General features: G+C 42.6%; 2 gene segments (V, D, J or C) and 1 further gene; all 3 read left to right on the top strand.

The window, feature by feature from the left end:
- The window catches only part of Tcra (T cell receptor alpha chain), a 1,796,232-nt gene that overhangs the window by 822,576 nt on the left and 959,254 nt on the right, over positions 1 to 14,402 (top strand).
- Positions 3,250 to 3,775, top strand: Trav13n-2 (T cell receptor alpha variable 13N-2). The segment is given in 2 exon segments: positions 3,250 to 3,301; positions 3,497 to 3,775. Coding segments are annotated over 2 exon segments (331 nt in total).
- On the top strand, positions 9,136 to 9,637 carry Trav14n-2 (T cell receptor alpha variable 14N-2). The segment is given in 2 exon segments: positions 9,136 to 9,187; positions 9,326 to 9,637. Coding segments are annotated over 2 exon segments (364 nt in total).

Raw genomic sequence — 14,402 nt, forward strand, 5'->3', positions numbered from 1 at the left:
GCACCTCTTTGTTTAGGTTAGGGAAGTTTTATTCTATAACTTTGTTGAAGGTATTTACTGGCCCTTTAACTTGGGAATCTTCACTCTTTTCTATACCTATTATCCTTAGGTTTTGTCTCCACATTCTGTCCTGGATTTCCTGGATGTTTTGATCTTTTTGCATTTTGCATTTTCTTTGATTGTTGTTCCTCCTGTGGGTCTGTAAGCCTGTGTCCACACTCCTTGGAGAACAGGTCTCTCCTGGCAGGACCCATGCACAAAGGGCTGTGAAACACCCTCAGCTCGCAGGGTCAGATGGCAGACTGGAAGGATCCTTTCCCATCTGCTCCACTGATCTTGTGCCCTGTGTGCTCCTAGCCTGCTTCACTCCGCACAGTTATTGGAGAGAAAGTGCTTACATTGAATTTATAAGAAAGGCCAAGGCACTGTACAAGTAACTAAGTCTTTCATCACTTTACCTTTTGTTGATCTAACATTGAGTTCACCAAGGTGAAGATTGCCACTGCTGGGCTTGTTATTTTAAATGTATTTTCACAATGTTTATTTGAATATATATGTCTTAATTCACTTGTTCATATGGAGACACATTTGCAACATTCTTAGCCACAGCAACCACATCTTTTTCTCAGGTATTTTGATGGCATAATGTAGAACTCTAGGAACTACTTGGTGCCCGAATTCTACGATCCTGGCTCTTGTTTTGAAATGGGTAGAGATGCTGTAATTTTATCACTCTAAAATATTTCTCTCCCATTTCAGTTCATAACTTTATTTTCTTATCTTTAAAAACTCACAAATTTTATACTTAGAAAGCGTAAACCTTTCTCTGTGCATAATCCACAATCCTTCTAATTCACCATCAGAAGGCAGCAAGGATAGTGGGAAGTCTACTGCACCTTTGAACTTCTTATTTCTCAGTTGAGTCTCTTGAGGGCATTCCTTTCTAAAAAGTAAATGGCTTTCTCATAAATTAGAATTAACTCAAGGAAACCTTCCATCTCTGTCCAACCCCGCCATCCTCCTCTCATCTTAACTCCCCTCTCCCCTTGGCATATTTAACTTTATACTACCTGTGCTCGACTACCCTGTATCTTAGTCTTAAGCTCATTCTTCTTGTCTTACTGACCCATTTTAGTTTGCTGGCTTTTGGAGGGTGAGTGGGATAATTATGAGTCTAGAAGGAGTTGTAGGAGGAATAGGTTGGTGTTGGTCTATATGGTCTTAATATATTATGTTCAGGTATAACATTACTAAATACTTTTTTTAAAAACATCCTCCACTTTCAGTAAACGTTCTGGTAGAGACAGGCCAAGGGAGAGAAAGTGTCTCTTCCTCATTGTCTCTCCAATGTTCCTAGGATGAAGGTATCTAAACCTCCTCGCCCAGAGCAAGCTCTGTCTACCTCTCCTACTCTTCAGGCTTTATTTGCTTCCTGGGAATCTCTCAGGAAGGAGTGAGCTGCTTTCTGCTCATCTTGGTGACCTTGCTGTGCATCCTGAAGCTTGGACAGCCCTATGAGTGTCACTCTGCTTCAGACCATCTTCACAGAAAGAACACTGTGTGGCTTCACTATGAACAGAGACCCTTCTGTGGCTGAGTTCCCCACACAGCACTGATGAGGATGCAGAGCCCAGGTGTACCCCAGCCTGATTGCTGCATCTGTGCATGTGCAGCAGCTGCTCTGGAGCTGAGGGGCAGCTAGCTGCTCATCCCTTGTCCCTCAGGGTCCTTCCCTCCATGTGTAACACCCTCACCTGCATCTGCAGTGTTTCCTGAAGCTCGCACAGAAAGCCAGCTTGTCTCAGGCATGGGGGGCTTTCAGATTCAGAAGGGTAAACATCTCTCTACCTGAGGATCCCCTGACAATGGAACTGAGGGAGCTGGATGCTCCTCTGCCCTGAGTCACAAGTGCAGAGGAGGACACAAAGTGAGCCTTGCAGAGCAAGAGACCAGGGTCCCAGCCTCAGGCACTTTTTTGGGAGTTGGCATGTTCCTAAAGGCAACACTCAGAGAAAGTGGAATTTGCGGAAGTGCTTCATTCCTGTGGAATAAACCTTAGCTGCTATTTAGTTGTGTCTTGTTGGGAAAATCTGATTCTTGAAGAACATTTTTAACCAAGAGTAAAATTGTACAAAATTACACTACTGAATTCTGAACAAACTAGAGGTCATTAATTGTTTTAATACCATAAGACACAAGTACAGACTTAGGTGTCATAAGTTTGGTTGTGAGCTATTTTTGAGACAATTGTGTGTGTGTGTGTGTGTGTATGTGTGTGTGTGTGTGTGTGTGTGTGTGTGTGTGTGTGTGTTTCATTGCTCATCTCATTTCTCAAGTAACCTTCATGGTAAAATTTAAAAATGCATTCCTCTGTTGTTATGAGTGCAAGCCTGTGGTTTCCTGCAGTCACCATGTGCACCAGCACACCACCACTCTGGAATGCAGAAGCACTGCATTGGTTTTCCTCAGTGCACTTCTTTCTTACGGGGTCACATTTTTCTACAGCATTTAGAACACACCTTGACTGTTACATTAGTGTTCCACTTTAAAACTGCATTCCAAAGCTAGGAAAGCATTACACTCATGCTGTATCTTTATCCCCCCCCCTCTCTTTCTTTCTTTTTCTTACTGCAGTGATTTCCCTTAAATTATTTCACAGTGAAGATTGTTTTTGGAAGGTGTGAGAGGGAGTCTATGTCAATGTCTGGCACCTGTGTGCAGGTTTTCAGGAAGACAGAAGAGAGCATCCGAGTCCCTGGAGCTGGAGTTACAGGCAGCTGTGAGGCACCTGATGCAGATATTAGGAAGGGACCTAAGGTCCTGCAAGAACAACAAGCTCCCTTATCCACCTTTCAGGCTCCAGTTCAGGGTCTTTTGTGAGAACAGGCACCTGTTTCCTGACAGTTGTTTCTCCAAGTTGCAGGGCTCCTGTGTAGCTGAGGGATATTCTCTTTGGATGCTCCTGGTCCTTCCTCTCCTGCTCCTGGTTTCCTAACCCCATGCAACCCAAGGGTCATCTCAAAATGTCCCCCTCCCCTCACTGTTCTCTACCCAATCTCTCAGCCAGGTCTTGCATGGGAGGAGCTTCAGGCTCTAAAGGCTGGGAGGGAACTCAGCAGGGTGTGGCCAGGCTGGGTTCCTGGGTGGAGCTGACTAGTTGCAGGAAGAGGAGACACTTCAACAGCCACCCTGACACCACAGCCCAGGGGCTGGTTACTTGCTTCTGTCTCCAGCAGCCACACAAGCACCATGAAGAGGCTGCTGTGCTCTCTGCTGGGGCTTCTGTGCACCCAGGTTTGCTGTGAGTCTGGGTGTCCTCACCTGAGAGGCACCTGAGAGGGCACCTGAGAGGATCTGGCTCAGCACATGGAGGGGTGGGGAGAGCAGCTCAGGAGTCCTGCAGAGCTCCCACCTTCTCAGAGGATATGGGTGTGCTCAGGGCTCTGTGGACACTGCAGTGACAGCCATCTGTGTCTCTTTCTCTGTTTCTAATCAGGGGTGAAAGGACAGCAAGTGCAGCAGAGCCCCGCGTCCTTGGTTCTGCAGGAGGGGGAGAACGCAGAGCTGCAGTGTAACTTTTCCTCCACAGCAACCCAGCTGCAGTGGTTTTACCAAAGTCCTGGGGGAAGCCTCGTCAGCCTGTTGTCCAATCCTTCTGGGACAAAGCACACTGGAAGACTGACATCCACCACAGTCACTAAGGAACGTCGCAGCTCTTTGCACATTTCCTCCTCCCAGACAACAGACTCAGGCACTTATCTCTGTGCTATAGATCCACAGTGCTCCCCACACACCTGCAGCCTGTACACAAACCTACAGCTGGGTGGGTGAGTCCCTTACAAGTCACAAGAAATCAGAGAGTCCCAAAGAACATCTGCCTGGCTTAATATCCCTTTCTTGTATTTGTAGAGTTTTAACTTCAGGTAAGCTTTGGCCTAGTAGGTTCAGGACTTGGGTCTTTATCTTCATTTCTCAATACATAGTTCTTCCTGAGACATAAATGTCCATTCTAGAACTAGCAGAGAAGCTGGCAGGAGGATTGAATCAAGGTGATCATTTAAGCAGTCTGTGCAGAAACGGCTGCTGAGCTCTCTGCTGGGGCTCCTGTGCTGTGAGTCTTTGAGGTTTGTGAGGTTTGCTGTGAGTCTGGCTCTCAGCATTCAGGGCACCTAAGAGGATCAGGCTCAACACATGGAGGGGTGGGGAGAGCAGCTCAGGAGTCCTGCAGAGCTCCCACCTTCTCAGAAGACATGGGGGTGTTCCGGGCTCTGTGGACACTGCAGTGACAGCCATCTGTGTCTCTAAAGTATGAAAAAGTACTCAAACAGATATTGTTATTTGAACAATATATATAGCCCTGTATATATATATCACTGTATATATATATATATATATATATATATATATATATATATATAGTTTAAATAACTTAAAATAGAATATTTTCAAAGCCTTTACAACTTGATAAAAGAGAATGATTGACTCCTTCTATAATGAGAAAAATGAGCAGACTCTCTAAATGAACGTGTATGGGATAAGGACAAATACGTAGAATGCAGTTAGGGATTGTCTGGTTTAGTACAGTGGTTGTTGCAGGGTCTCCATGACATTACTAGAAGATGGAGGTCAGTGCAGAAAACCACAACAAATCAAGGTGCAGCGCTGCGGAGCATAGTAACAGTAGATATGTCTACAGTACAACTCCTCCTCCTGCTAAGGCTCAGGAAACACTGAAGAAGACAGGAGGAAAGATGGCTAGAGCCACAGGATCAGGGTGTTGCTTTGTAATTGCGACTCCTAGGAAAGTCGGAAGTTGCACAGATGAGATCTCATCAACATATCTCCTCAATGTGAGCTGAAACACAACAGAAAAAGTAGATGGGGAAAGCACACGTGTTCCCAATCTTAGACAATGAACTACTGGAAACCAAGGATGCTGATGGTGGGGAAATAGTCTTTTCCTGAGATAAGCACACCAAATGGTTATCCAATACTGATTGGTCAGTCCTGAGAACACGCATACTAGTAACACGATATAGACTGAACAAGTTGTTGTATGTATGCCTTTATGAATAAATATGTGTACACATACATATGAAACAACAATCAATGAAAATGGAGGTCATAAATTGGAAAGAGCAAATAGATGGGGAGCTTGGGGAAGAGGAAAAGGAAGGGGGCATTGATGTGATTGTATGTAATCCCCAAACTAAGAGAAACATAAAAATTAGCAGAAAAAGTATGCTTATGGTTTAATAATCATCATTTGTACAAGTGGCCTGTATAAGAGGTAAATAAAATATAACTCATGTCATTCAACCATTTATTTATTTTATAATGGTTTAATGTAAGTAATATGCATTTTCATTTTTTTCATGTCTTATGAATGGCTACCCTCATTTTCCAGAAGGAAGTGGCTTTATGCAAGATAGAAAGATGGGGACGCATGATGGTGCATGGAGAAAAAGCTGGAAGGGAAGGGAAGCAAACCATCCTATAGCTGACCTTAACATAGACAAAATCTCTCTCCTTCTCAAAATACTGTCCCCAGGGAGAGTCAATGCATTTCCTTAAGACCTGGGCCTTTAAGCTCAGGATGCTGAGTGAAGACCTTCCTATGTGGCCACAGGGGGGCAGTGCTGCTTCAGACAGCTTAAGCCTCTGGCTCTTCTGCCTACTCCTCAGAAAGCGGTGGTTTAAATTGCCTAAAATAAGTAAAGTCTTATCTCCTAAGTTGCCTAAATTAATTACAGATCAAATCCATGTATCTATCTAGTCCTTTACCTATATTATATCTGTTCATCCTTGGCCGATAGTGTTGATAAATAGGAATTTACAAGTGAACACTGTGAAGATGCACGCTATCCTTCAAGGCCACATTAACTTCTCTAATGTACATTTCTAAGGTTGTCACCCATATGTGGTCCCTCTCCTGCCTCACTGATATAACCTGTGCCTGGAATTATGTTACATGTCCTTCCCACTGGGAAATCTGCTCATCGCTGGAAGTCAGTTCAAACTTCTCCTCCATCAGGATCTGCTCTGGTCGGGAAGTAGTGTCCACACCCTCTCCTTCATCATTGTGTCTAGACACACAAGTGGCTTTGGTAGTCTTCAGATTTCTGTTCGAGTGCTGAGACTAGCTTAAAGACTGGAACTGTGCCTGTCGGGAAAGACACTGAAACACAACCCACACAGTAGGAAAGTTAAACACTCAACAAATGCATAGCACTTCTTCCTCATCCTTGTTTGATTTTTTTTTTATATTCAGTCACAGTCTTAAAATATCCAATGAAGACCTTAGAAATAGTCAGTAAACTTGTTTTAAATCACCCACTCTTTCTGGCAGTATCAGAGATCCCTGACCTATCCAGTAAGGACGAAGTTTCCATGTCAATATTGGCTTAATTTATCCAAGTTCTATGATTCACTTATGTGATATCTTCAGCAACTAGAACTTCCCATCAAATTCTGGAGGGTAACAAAGAACATTTTTAATGTCCTATAATGTTTGATAGGGGTCGCCAATGGCTCTACAGTAGCCAATAGCAGAGTTCTGGTTATTTTTGTCAAATTGAAGCCAAGTAGAGATACTCAGAAAGAGATAACCCCAGTGAAGGAGTTGCTCTCCTTAGATTGACCTGTGAACATGCTATGGAGGTATGTTCTTCATGCTTGATATAGGAGGGGCCATTCCTGGACAGGTGCTAGGCTCTCTGGTCGAGTCAACTGGAGAAGCCGAGAGTCCTAGTTCCAACAGTCCTAGTTCGTCCTTAGCAAGACCTTGGGTTTGGAATTCAGTACTGCCCCTTGTATTACACTATCTCTTTGAGTAAAAGTTAGATCACTGCCCTTCACAGGAATCTACCATCACCTAGGAAAAAAGAAGTTTCTGACCATAGTGGAAACCAGAATAGATGCTTAAAATTATAGCTGAGTTACACCTATTTACTATGGTTTAGGAAGCAGATCGGGCTGTGGTTTTAGAGTATTGCATTATTCATGAGATGGTTAGCTAGAACGGAACTCCCTAGTTAGAACCATGACTTGGGTGTGAAAGCCCTTGCCCTAGGAGTGAAAAGTTCTCACACCTGGCTTCTAAGACTATAGCTGACCTTAAATAGGGCTGACTTTGTCTCAATTATTTTATTGCCCAGTTCCTTCCGATCTTTGCGTTTTCATTCCTCTGTTCTGTGTAAGAATCATTAAGCATCCGATTACCTCATTTGTACCTTGCGGATATGTCACCCAACTTTTTTATTGTCTTCTGTATAAAAGTCTGAAGCTCGAATTGTAAATTACATTCAGATTCTATATACAACCTTTCCTGTGTGCATCTGTCTGTCATTCATCCACGCTTTGCCCACCCACGTCGAGAGACCCCTTTCCACGCAGACACAGGGACCCAGAGGGTCTGCGGCAGACAGGTGGGCCTGGGTTGTGTTAGAAATCAAGCTGAGTGGGCCATGGACTGAAAGCCATTGCTCCTCCATTTTCTCTGCTTCAGATCCTGCCCTAACCATCCTCAGTGCTGGGTTGTAATGTAGGACTGGTAAAATGTAATAACCACTTTGTTATTTTAGGTCAGAGTTTCATCACTGCAGCAGGAATTACATTACAGCAGGAATCTGTATTTAATACAGAAATTGATCCCAGGGACATGAGGGCGTTGCTGTGATGAATCTGACCATGCTGCCTTTTGGGAAGATTGTGGCAGTGTTTTGGAATTTAGACTTAGAAAGGCCATTAAGTACTCAGAATTTAATGAGCTCTTCTGCTGGGAGGTTAGAACATAAGAATGTTGTGAGACAATGTAGGCTTGGCTTGGGAAATATAAAAGAGAAGAAAAAACTCTACCAGAACTGTGGATTGGACACTTTGAATTAAGAATCTGTGCAAATGAAACCTCTACTTTATTGGGACCATTGATCCTGATTAGCTGGGGCTGAGAGTCAGCTGTAATGAATTTGGGATTAAATCAATTGAAGCAAATCTTCTTGGAATTATCTCCTAAGGTTCCATGCACAGAAACTGTGGTCTGGGAAGATCAGGGCTTCAACTGCAAAACCAACTTGGCCATGTGTAAGAGTCTCATGTATGATACAGGTTTTGCAGAGCAGAAGCTGCAGGACTGAAGGGAACGTGGGAGAAGCTAAGGCTAGGCACCAGGGATTTGCTTTGTCTGATTTAAATATACTCTGCTTCTTACCACTTGGAATAAAATGTTTGTAACTTGTTTTGGATTTTACAGGAAGACAGTAGTAGAGGACTTTAGATATTAAAAAGATTTTGAAAAAGTCTTTGAAATTTTTAAAAGACTGATTATTTAAAAGTTATATTTGTTTTATATTGTGATGCTAAAGTGAGAACTTGGGGATCAACAAGAAAGGAAAGATTATGTTTAATAATGTTGTTTTTATGTATCAGGTTGACAAGCGGTAAGTTGTGATGGATAAGTTTTGTCAACACTTATGTGTATGTCTATATGTGTGCTTTATTTATAATATAATGTCCTTCAATACCATCCATGCAATACATCTGTGTTCCTACAGATGTTGTGAGTTCATATTTTCTTGTGGATGAATATATTACTCTGTTGTTTTAGGTACAAGATTTTCTCCATTCATCAGTAGACAGGTGGTACATTGGTTGCACCTACATTTTGGCAATGGTTAATTGTGCTAAAATAAATGTGCATATACAGATATCTCTCTTTTATGATGACCTCAGCTCCCCTAGATAAATGCCCATATGTGGTATTAGCTGGATCATTGATCTTCCTTCCTTCCTTCCTTCCTTCCTTCCTTCCTTCCTTCCTTCCCCCCTATTTCTTGCTTCTTTTCTTTCATTCATTCAAAAATTCATACTGCTCTTCTTCTATATCAAGACATATTTCTACCAACAGTGTATAATGATAAAATTATAAGGAAGGGATTTCTGATTCTCATTTCCTATTTCAATGATACTAAGTTTGAACAGAGCAGGAAGTGCTTCCTATGTCAGAAAGAGCTTCAGACAAAGCATCTGTGAAGGGTGGAGCCTGCTCAGAGAGCTGAGGTGCCTGTGAAGTTGGAGTCAGTGTTCTGTGGGAGACAAAAGGCCACCTGAGTTCCCCCAAGCTTCAGTCTAGGAGGAATGGACAAGATCCTGACAGCATCGTTTTTACTCCTAGGCCTTCACCTAGCTGGTGAGTCATGAAGGAGAAACCTGAGAATGTGGGATTAATGTGGAGGCATGAGAGACTTGGGGCACCAGGCAAGTCATGATATCTAAGCAGGAAGTATATTCCTGGGAACCTAACAACAGTTGCTATTTCTCTACACAGGGGTGAGTGGCCAGCAGCAGGAGAAACGTGACCAGCAGCAGGTGAGACAAAGTCCCCAATCTCTGACAGTCTGGGAAGGAGAGACAGCAATTCTGAACTGCAGTTATGAGGACAGCACTTTTGACTACTTCCCATGGTACTGGCAGTTCCCTAGGGAAAGCCCTGCACTCCTGATAGCCATACGTCCAGTGTCCAATAAAAAGGAAGATGGACGATTCACAATCTTCTTCAATAAAAGGGAGAAAAAGCTCTCCTTGCACATCACAGACTCTCAGCCTGGAGACTCAGCTACCTACTTCTGTGCAGCAAGTGCACAGTGCTCTCTAGGCACCTGCAGCCCATACCCAAACCTGCAGCTGAGGCTCCAGCAAAGCCCTGCTGTGGGCTGAGCCTGGCAGAGATGCAGAGGAGTTTTCATTTGCAGCAGCAGGTGAAGGGTCACTCAGTGAGTGTAAGGATTAGACCATTGGGCCAGAGACAGACCAAGCTGGAGTCACAGCTCGCTTTCCCCAGTATCCCTTTGCAGCTGGAGTTTTACATCTATTTCCTTAACTAGTTTAGATGAATTGCTTTCCAGAGTGGTTGTAAAAATAGTTCTCTGTGTGATTGGATTGTGGCAACTGTACATTAGAGGCCCTATCTCCCTGCACTCTTGTCAAGAGCATTATGAATGTGTGGTTGTTACAGCCCAGCATTAGGAGACCTTGACTTTGACTTCTGGAATAGAAATCACACAGATTTTTCTTTTACCTTAATTTCCTCTGCTGACCAGGGAAGCAGTGATTAACATGACAACTGACCTCCCCTACTTCCTCTTGTTTTGCCTTTCACATCCTCCTCTACCTTCAAGAAATTCAAGTATGTAGAGCAGGAGATATTCACAAGGATGCAGTCACGTCTAAAATAATCAAATGACATCAGTGAACAAGGAAGAATTCAATTTCCTTATATAATGAAAATACATAACCCTCAGTAAAGAAATCACCTCACATGTGTATTTCATAGATGAATAAAATATAAAATAGATGTAAAATTACGATCATATAAAAAGCAGCTGCTGTCTTTATGGCCATCCACAGTGCACAGAATTGAAAAGGGGCCTCTCGTCACATAACACTTGGCAAGAGTTACTCATTTAGTACTATAGAAGCGCCAACCAGATTTCTAATGCAAAAACTTTAATTGTCTTTAAGTTTAAATATTTTCTTGCTACAGAGCTCATGGTTGTGGTAGCCCTAAACTACCTAGGAAGTCAAGTCAGGAGGAATGTTTGAGTCTAGGCTTGGGGATGTAGCCTGAACAATATGGTGGAACTCTGTCTCAGGAAAACAAAATGAGCAAGAGCACTGTGGAAGATATTTAATTTAAGAATGTGAAGCCTATAAGCTCTTTCTTGTCCACAGTGAGTAGATTTTTCAGTATCAAAAATGGGAAGTTACAAAGGAAAATAAAGTCAGTTGACATAGGAGATATACCTCAAAATACCAGTAGGCGATCTCCTTCAAAGTATTCTAACCTTGTCACATTTTAAACTAGAGTCAGAAATTGGAAATAGTATTTGTATCTGATTGGGATAGGGTTCATTGAATGCAAACACTAAGCTTAGAAGTCAGCAGGAGAGTAAAGGCATATTTAAGGGTGCAGAACAGAGAGTTTTGAAACTCTGGGTACCTCAAGACAGAACCCTGAGCTCCCTCGGGAATGAAAGGCTGGAAGTTATTTAAAGAGAGCTGAGAGACAGTTACGACAGGGTGATGGACAATAACATAATAATCAACACTTCGGTGTCTTCCTGTGGTGGGCAAGCAGAAATGTGCTTTTGGAGTCTGAGGTTTGACATAAGCTCCTTTCCAAGATGCATTTTTGGCATGCATTCAAGGCGGGGAATGTCTCCATGCCTTTGGTGTCTGAAGACAGAAATGTTATTTTGGGCAATGCTCACAAAGTCATGGTTTTGTGAGAGAAAGATCATTTAGAGAGGGGCTTTGTTTTTACTGAAAACTGTAGTAATAACTGTAGAACAGCATCAACTATGGCCATGCTCCTGCGACACTGAGTGGCATCACTGAACATCTGGATGCAGAAGCTCCTCACTCTCGTGCCTCTCCTTCTCCAGACTCTTGCCAAGCTTACCTCGGAGCTGTGCCATCGGATAAGCCTTTGTTGGAGCCACTGGCTCTCCAGGACCCAACCGGACAGTTCAGTCTCACAAATCTGTTTTGATTTTGTTTTTCTGTGGTGATGTTTTGTGGATGTGAATTCCCAGTGGTTTGGAGTAAGGAGGAAGGAAGGGTAAGGATTTCTGGTTTGTCTCTGCAGGGAAGCCAGGATTGGTGATCACGTTTCACCTTCAGTCAGACTGCAGTCAGAACAGTTGAAAGTTGAGTGTGAAAAAGTTTAACATAAAAACATAAAAACTAGGCCTTTAGGCCCAGGCTTGAGAATGTGCCCTTTGTGACTCAATGCTCCAAGGCATGCTAATCATAAAACAGAGAGTGGCATTCCTCCACCCACCCGCTTATTGGGTTCAGGGAGTGTTCGTTCAAAAAAAAGTCACCCTGACGGCTCCTGGAACCCGCTAGGCAAATGTGCTATTGTTAGAGGCTCACAGAAACTGTCTTGAGACATAACCACACAATTACCAGGTATTATTCCTTGTGACTCTTGTGACTTCCACTCTCTTGTGACTCTTAACTGGTATTTTTGGTATTTTCCAACAATGCCCTCCCCACCCCCTTGAGTTGTGGTTTTTACCTTTAAATACCCCCTTACCCAGCTACTTGGGGCGCCACGGTCCTCTAACCCTGTGTGGTGTACGAATGTGGGCCCCAGAGTGCACCTGGAATAAAAGTCCTCTTGTGGTTTGCAACAAGACTGTTTCTTGTGAGTGATTTGGGGTGTTCCCTCTCCTGAGTCAGAACGTGGGGGAGTCCTCACACTGTGAGTCTTCCAAGTGAACATAAGCAATAGCATAGGAACTCATGCTCTCTTCCCAACTTCCCTTTCCAGACCACCACCTTCCTGTTCTCGATCTCTCTCTCTCTCTCTCTCTCTCTCTCTCTCTCTCTCTCTCTCCCCCCCCCTTTCAAAAAAAAAAACAAAAAAACAAAATAAAACATAACCCACTCCAAACAACAAAAACGAAACCCACAAAATAAAAACCAAACCAACCAACCAAACATGCCAGTAAAATTTAAACATGCCAAAGAGTAAAACTGACCTGGCAGAAGTTACAGGAGGGGAAAAACTTGAATAAATATACTGTATGAACAAAAGTGTTGATTAAAAGGAAGAAGTTATTGCAATTGGTACCTGGTGCTGAAGAAAACCACTTTTCTTGATACAGTGGCATTGAGTATGTCAACCATGACAACACTGAGGTCTCCTAACTCCATTTTGCTTTGGTTTTCACAGTTCTCAGTCACATCTGCCTTGGCAACACACTGGTAATCTCTATAACCCTGCCCTTGATCCAGACATATTAATCAAAACAATTGATGTTTATTCTGACTAAATATGAACTAAAATAATTGAAGACAGTGTAAGACAAAAATGCTATGTTGTGCCTGAAATACCTACTCTGTTCTGTCAAAATGAAAGTTACAAAGTTACTAAGAGGCTAAATGAGCATTGGTATAACTTTGGTTTTTGTGCTTTTTACAAAAATGCTGTACGCCTGACCTTTGACACCAAGAGGCACTGAGACATTACCATTTTATTGGTCAGTGGCCAAAAAACCGAAAGCACTCTTATAACCTTGATTACCCTAATTAGCATGGTAGTATGCATACCAACCATACTCCAGGCTAGGACCCCTGCACAGGTGGAGTTCACTAACACGTAATAGAGCCCATGTACTCTCTCTGCTTTGTTTTGTTTGTCTGTCTTGTCTTGTTTTGTTGTGTTTTTTCTTTTTACTGTTTTTAATCTATTAGATTTTTTAAAAAATAATTGTTTTGAGAGAGATCTCATGGACTTGGGTTAGGTAGGGGTGGGGAGGATTTGAGAGGTGTTGGGTTAGGGGAAAGAATATGACTAAAAATATTGCATGAAAAACTTGTCTTATGAAGCAATAAATAAAAATAAAAAGAATGACTACTGTTTTGTTCTGAGAAGGCCCCTCAGGACTTATTACAGATCACAGGTTGATTTATTAACTTTGATATTAAGATATTATTTTTATTTTAATTAAAACATATTTACCTCATTTTCACATTCTCTTTCATCCCTGAAACACCTTTTGTCACCTCCACCTCCAGCCTCACCTAAGCTTTCCAAAAATAACCTCAAATTCATGGCTACTTTTTCTATTATTCTTTTAGACACACACACACATATACACACACACACACACCTCAAGTGTGTGTGCACATGACTATATAAATATAACCTATTGAGTCTGGTGTTGCTTGTGTCCATCTGATTTCTGTGCTGACCACTTAGTACTGTAGTATTCATCAAGGGTTCTTCCCTGGGGGTGTCCATTTGTCTCTGTCAGCAGTACTTAGTCCTTTGTAGTTCTTTGTCTATGGATGGTGCCCCATGACATTTACCATATCTATTGGCACCATCACTGTTCAGGACTTGTTATGTAGTCTGTTGTGGTATCAACCAAGAGCTTGCTTCCCTGTCATTTCTAGCAGACAGTCTTGCAGCCGACTTCCTGGTCTTCTCTCTCTTACATTTTCTTGCTGCCTTCCTTTCTCTGGTGTTTTCTGAGCATTCAGTGCAGAAGTCTTGTTGCAGATGTATTTGAGGAGCTGACCATCCCATGATGGCTTGTTCTCTATATTTTGACCAGGGATGGTTTCCTATAACAGTCTCCATCTGCTGCAAAGGAAAACTTCCTTGAGAGTCAGGAGAACTACAATTACTCATAGGCATAAGGAGGAGTATTTAGACTATAGTTAAAAAAGGTTTCTGGTGTAGTAAGTGGCAAGAGTAGGTTCTCCTTTAAGACCCATAATGGCATGAGGTCTGAATAGTCATCTACCTTTTGATGCCAAGTCTGATTTCCCTCTTGTTGATTGGGCCATTAGTCCCACTAGAGAGGTGCTGGTTACAACCAAGTTATTAC

This window comes from Mus musculus, chromosome 14, assembly GCF_000001635.26.
Source record: "Mus musculus strain C57BL/6J chromosome 14, GRCm38.p6 C57BL/6J".
Classification (NCBI taxonomy): Eukaryota; Metazoa; Chordata; class Mammalia; order Rodentia; family Muridae; genus Mus; species Mus musculus.